The sequence below is a fragment of the Bos javanicus genome, chromosome 21 (assembly GCF_032452875.1).
Source record: "Bos javanicus breed banteng chromosome 21, ARS-OSU_banteng_1.0, whole genome shotgun sequence".
Lineage (NCBI taxonomy): Eukaryota > Metazoa > Chordata > Mammalia > Artiodactyla > Bovidae > Bos > Bos javanicus.
Window position 1 is genome coordinate 66,515,811 of NC_083888.1, and position 6,000 is coordinate 66,521,810.

General features: G+C 68.0%; 1 protein-coding gene across 5 annotated transcripts; it reads right to left on the minus strand.

Annotated features, from left to right (window-relative positions):
• Positions 1-2,424: 2,424 nt before the first annotated feature.
• Positions 2,425-5,393, minus strand: ANKRD9 (ankyrin repeat domain 9). Of its 5 annotated transcripts, XM_061395430.1 has the most exons (4): positions 5,306-5,393; positions 4,226-4,300; positions 3,497-3,527; positions 2,425-3,360 (listed from the first exon to the last, which is right to left on the minus strand). In XM_061395430.1, the coding sequence occupies exon 4, from the start codon at positions 3,319-3,321 to the stop codon at positions 2,521-2,523; it is 801 nt and encodes a 266-aa protein (XP_061251414.1). In that variant the 5' UTR covers positions 3,322-3,360; positions 3,497-3,527; positions 4,226-4,300; positions 5,306-5,393; the 3' UTR covers positions 2,425-2,520. The 5 variants fall into 5 exon arrangements, with proteins under 5 accessions (XP_061251414.1, XP_061251411.1, XP_061251412.1 ...); XM_061395427.1 differs by having other exon boundaries at positions 2,425-3,527; XM_061395428.1 differs by lacking the exon at positions 5,306-5,393 and adding an exon at positions 4,713-5,079 and having other exon boundaries at positions 2,425-3,527.
• Positions 5,394-6,000: the final 607 nt, after the last annotated feature.

The following is a 6,000-nucleotide window of genomic DNA, read 5'->3' on the forward strand; positions in this document are numbered from 1 at the left end:
CCTGTGAGAAGCCGCCAAGGCCACCCGCCAACAGCCGAGAGCCGCATCTCCCGGCTGCCTCTGGCCCCCTCCAGGCCATCAGGTTCATCGCCAGGGCGGCGGTGGTGATGGGGCTGGGGAGGGGCCCCTGCGGGAGCTGGAGGGCCCCGGGTAGTGATAAGACAAGCACCAAGGCCCAGCCACCCTCGTGCAGGCCAGCAGCAGCAGCCAGATAACCCCGAGGTCTCCACCCTGCACTGGGCTCCAGGTTCTCTGTACTCACACCAGGGCGCCCTGAGCCAGGCGCCCCAGGCTCCGCGGGAGCTGCGCCAGGAATCAGGCCCCGCTCTGCTTCCGCAGGGTGTCCTCGGCCTTCCCACAGATCCCTGTCCCGCCCAGCCACGGCGAGGACACCCCCACTGCCCTTCACCCCCCAAGCTACAAAGCTGGGCTCTGGCTAGACCCCCCCACCCCGGCTCTGGTGCCCACAACTCCTGCCCAGATCCTGCCCTGCACACAAGGAGCCTCCCAAGGGTCACCTCCTGCTCACTGGACAATGGATTCTGTGGGGTCCCCACCAGGGAGCCCCCCCAACCCTGTATCACCCCATCCTCAGCCCAGGGAGCTCAAAGGAGTTTGTCACCAACGGGTCAGCTGTAGGTTTAGCAGGGAAGCGAGTGAGGGCCTAGCCCTGGGCCTCGGGCCAGGAGGGCTCAGCCCAGAGTGGCCAGAGCTGGAAGCAGGGAGACTCGAGGGGAAGTCTGCACGCCCTGCAGGTGCCCGGGCTCTCTCCAGGTGGAAGCTCCAGGGCACAAGTGCGCCCCGAGTCCCCAGAACCTCCCGAGCCCAGCCCCCAGGAGCCACAGCACGTGGTCTGCATTCGCCATCTCCTCCAAGGAGCGTGCCTCCCCAGCAACACATTCCCGGTCTTCATACCCCAGGGCTCCTGATGCCCCACATTTTAAGGTAGAAGAGCTGTTAGTATCCACTGCCCGCCAAGTGTCAAGGTTCAGAAAGTCGGTTTAACTGGGCCAGGACACAGGAGGCACCCTCACCCCCACCAAGAATCTAGGGTCAGCACTGGGTAGAACTGACCCCCACTGTCCCCTACCCCACAGGGCTGTGCTCCTGCCCACCCTACACTTCCCAGGAACATCCTTTTAGGTAGGGAGCTTGGAAATGCTCCAAAACCCCTCTGAGGGCAGTTGGGGACACTGAGGCCCAAGGCAGGGATGTGCCCAAAGTCACCCTGAGAAGATATGGCAGATACAGACCAGAACCAGGGCGCTCCCACCCCTCCCCTCCCACAGCCATCACCCTGGCACTGCCACCACCTCCCCAGCCAGACTCCCCTCAGGGACGCCAGGGGCAAGGAGGGCAGTGGGCGCCCCTGGCCAAGCAGTCAGGGTTCATCGGGCAGCTCCTGAGCCCTCAACTCCTGGCAGCACACCGTGGCTCTCCAGCCCAGCCGGCACGGGTTGAATTTCACCACCCTGCAGAACTCCCAGGCACAACAACCTGGCCATCATCCCTGATCCCAACGTTCCTCCGGGCGTGGATGCCGCTTTCCCTTGGTCCTTAAGGGTTATTGTAACATCTGTCAACAAGCCTCCATCTTCAAACCCTTCCTGCAGAAACCAGCTCTACCGGCTGAGGCAGGAGAGCTTGCCCACAGGGTGTTGCCAGCACCCACAGGTGCCATCGAACACCGGGGCCTGGGTCTTGGGAGCCCATGCCCAGGGTGAGCAGGCAGGCCTGCAGGAAGGCACATCTAACACCAGGTGAGGGGAGGCTGAAGCTGGGGGCCCGAGGCAGCTGCATCCATGAAGAGAGGTGAGAAGCAGGCCCCGACACCAACTGCCAGAGGAGAAAAAAGCAGACAAGAGGACGAGTCCAGGCCTCAGCCTGTGTGGGTGGGAAGAGCTCCACGATACCCAAGGAGGGGCAGTGGCCAGGGCAGGCTGGGGAGAAACAGGAGGCGCAGCCTGGGTCCTGCCCCCAACACCCGGCGCGCGGGCCCTCCTCCGTCCTCAGCTCTCAAGACCCGAGCCCCAGCCCAAGCCCACAAGACAGCTGGCAAGGCCTCTCTTGCTGACGGGATAGAGGCCCTCCAGCCAGTGACCACACGGCGGTTCCCTCGGCCTCCAGGCCTTTGCACAAGCCGGCCCCCAGCACCTGCCCAGCTCCTCCTCCGCTCAGCTGTCTCTCCCTCTGGGACACCTTCCTGGAGGCTCTAAATCAAGGCAGGGCTCCGGTCCTCGAGTCTGAGCAAGTAGCTGAGGACAGGGCCCAGCTCTTGGGAGTCGCCTGACCTCGCAGCCCCGCTCCACGCACGCAGGGAGGTGGGAAGCTGAGCCCGACCCCATCTGGAAGCCCCGCAGCTCACGGCTCGCCTGCCCATCCTGGCCTGGCCCCCCGAAGCACGCCGACAGACGAAAACAGAGGTTCTGCCGTCCAGAAACAATATATGTAAAGTGCCAGGTACAACGCTCTTAAAAATTGTATGCTCCAGAAGTCCAGGGCCCGGAGCGCCCCCGCGGTCTAGCCCTTGCCCGTGAGGTCCAATGGCTGCAGGAAGGGCGGCAGGGGCAGCTCGTCCAGGGCCTCGGGGAAGCGGCCGGGCGAGATGGCGGTGACCAGCACCTGCATGGCGCGCGCGAAGAGCGAGGGCGGCGCGAGGCCCGCCAGCCACTGGAACTTCTCCTCGCCCAGCAGCCGCCGCCAGCGCGGCCGGTCACCCAGCAGCTCACGGCGGGCCGGGCCGGCGGCATCCGCGGGTGTGTACAGCGCCAGCAGGTCGAGCAGCAGCAGGCGGCGCTGGCGCGGTTCCCCAGGCAGCGGCGCAGGCGCCCCGGAGGCCGCAGGGGCGGCGGCCCCGGCGTCACGGCCCAGCTGGCGCAGCAGCAGCTCGAGCGGCGTTAGGCCGCCGCCGTCGCGCAAGCCTGGCGAGGCGCCGTGGCCAAGCAGCAGGAAGAGGCACTCGGGGCGCACCAGCTCGCAGGCCACGTGCAGCGCCGTGCCACCACCCTCCACGCGGCTGCAGCCGCGCCGGTCGAGCAGGCGCGCGCGCTCCTCAGCTGGGAAGTCGCGCACGGTGCGCAGGATGCGGCGCAAGATGCCCACGCGGTTGTAGCGCACGGCCAGCGCCACGTGCGGCCCCGGCGCCGCGCAGCAGCGGAAGCCAGCGCTGGGAGGCGCAAGGGCGCGCCGCGGGAAGGTGGCCAGCAGGTAGTGCGCGTACCCCTGGTGGTCGTGCACCAGCGCGTAGAGCAGCGCCTCGGACGGCGAGTAGGCGGCGGCGCGGCCGCGCTCGTCCCAGTGGAAGGCCTCGCTGGCGCGCATGTCCTCCAGCAGCCAGACAGGCAGCAGGTCGCGCACGGCCTGGTAGAAGGCGAACGACGACTTGCGGCACTGCTTCTGTGCCCTAGAGCGCGCCGCCCCTGTGCCCTCGGGCCCACCTTCCGCGCCGCCCCCCGGCAGTCGCGCGTCCCACGGCATGCTGGCTGGGTGTCCTCACCTCACGGCATGGGCCCTCGGGGGCCGACCACCTGCAAGCAGAGGAGAGTCCAGTGAGGGTCGAGGATCCAGGCGGGAGACGGGGGTCTCCCGTCGAAGCCCCCCACGCCGCCCCACCTGGCTGGGCCTGTCTCGTACCTGCCCCCACCCCCAGACTCCAACGGGCTGTCCCAGTCACTCCTCAACAGCTCGCTTCTCTTCCAGGCCCTGAACCGCTTCCCACATCCCAGATCTAGTGGCAGCCGGTGGCCCGCCCTGAGATTCGTCTCCTTCTCTGGTACCTCGGCCAAGGACCCCCTTCCCCTCCCTCTGCCCTCATAACCCGCCACCTACCGTCGCCAAGACCACACTGAAACCTCACATCCCCTCCAGGCCAGGGACCCGCCGGAAGAGTTCCTGCTCCCACCTGCGGCAGCTGCATCCAACCCCAATCAAGGAAAAAGCCAGGCCGTGGTGGGGGGCCGAAGAGCTGCATCTCACATTTCAAGCTGAACCAAACCCTTTCTATAGTCCAAACTCCCTCTCCCCAACTCCATCTAACCTTGACCCTGTCATCTGACCCCTGCCTGCAGCTAGGAGACCCTGCCCAGGGGCAGAGCTCCAGACTCAGACCTACCTGGTTCAGTTCAGTTCAGTCGCTCAGTCGTATCCGACTCTTTGCGACCCCATGAATCACAGCACGCCAGGCCTCCCTGTCCATCACCAACTCCCGGAGTTCTAACTAACCTACCTGGTTAGTGCACCGCAATGACCAAGTTCCGTGCAGGTGGGTATATCACTGTCCTCTGAGCCTCAGTTTCCTCATCTATAAGAAAGAGGGAAGGCAGGCTGGGAGCCACAGCAGGGAGCGGGCCTCCAGCCTTCCACCCAAACACGGTGTTTCCGCGCTGTCCCCGCCCCCAGCTCCCGCGAGGAGGCAGGGGGATGAAATCAACCCAGAGACCCGTGTGTACACTCTTCAGGGCCTGCAGACCCCGCTCCAGGTCTGCTGGCTCCCTTGGTCTTCCCGGAGGCTGGACAAAGCAGGGCTTGCCATCCCACTTTCCAGCAAGGGACAAACTTGTCCAAGGTCAGCCGGCAAGTCACGGCAGAGCCAGGCCTGGACCCAAGATCTCCTACCTCGTACTTCGGGCTCATTCCAGAAGTGGGGGGACCCGCCAACCCACCGGGAACCCAGCTTGAGCCCTAACCTTGTCCCCAGAGCCCCCTGCACCAACCTGAGCCCTGCCTTCCAGCCCCTGGCCCCAGCTCTCCACCGCATTTTGTCAAGGGTAAGCCCTTGGGTCACAAGGGCCCTGGGTCAGCGGGTAGGCTGAGTCCACACACACCGGGTAACTAAGTTACAGACACGGGCACGGGGCAGGGGACGGTGGGGGAGCTGGAACCACAGAGCCCTTTAAGGGGGCACCGTGACTGAAACGCGGCGCCCCACGCCGGGGCCTCCGCGCCCCGGGTGTACCCTGTGTGGACACTGGGCGCCGGGCGGGTTACGTAAAGTTGGGCCGGCCTCACGTCACTGGGCAGCGAGTCACGGTCGCGGCTCAGTGAATGGGGGGTGGGGGCTGGGCCACCGAGGGCAAGGCCGCGCGCCCAGGGCCGCCCGCCAGCTCCGCCCCGGCCCCCACCGGCCGCACGGCGGGACCCCGGGTCGCGGGGGGGCGAGGCCAGAGTATCTGCGGGCCGGTGGCCGCCGCAGCGAGGGCTGCACCTGCGTGCGCGTGTGTCCAGGGAGGATGGGGGGGGCGACGGCCAGGGGGTCGCGCCCGGGACGGGAGCCGCACGCCGAGCGGGCCGAGGAAGGGGGACTCACCTTGGGGGCTGGAGGGGCCGCGAGCCTGGCGTCCCCGCCGCCGCTGCGGGCGGGAGCGCGCGCTGTCTCCCCGCGGGTCGGTGCGCAGGCGAAGCTCCCAGGACGGACTGACGGACGAGAGGCTGCCGCCGCCGCCCGCGCCCGCCTCAGCCGCGCTCTGAGCCGCCGCTGCCGAATCGCTGGGCGGCGGTGCCGGCGCCGGCGGCGGGCTGGCGGGCGGGCGGCGGGCGGCGCAGTGCGGCCCCGGCCGGGCAGGACCGCTGGGCCGCCCGCCGCCGCCATTGGTCCGCGCCGCCGGCCTCCGCCGCCGCCTATTGGCCACCGCGCTGCACCATTGTTACGTCACCGGCCGGCGGGCGGGGCGCCCGGGGGGACCCGCGGAAAAGTTGGGAGAAACTTGCGGGCGCACGGGGGGCGGGGCCGCGATGGGAGCGAGCGGGGCGGGGCTCCCGGAAACCGGAGTAGCCGGCGGAGAAGAGCTCCGGGCTCCGGGCGGCGGGCCACCAGCCCCGGGAGGGCCCCTCGGCCTGCGGTGCCTCCGCTCAACGAGTCTGCGCTCACACTCAGGAGCCCGGGCTCCGCCGAGCGTGACTGTCCTCGGCACCCCAAGAGACGTCTTCCACGTCCCCTTTGCACTGACCCTCTGTGACCTTGGGGATGACCCCCGGGACCGCACGTGGAGGGGGCAGGGGGAA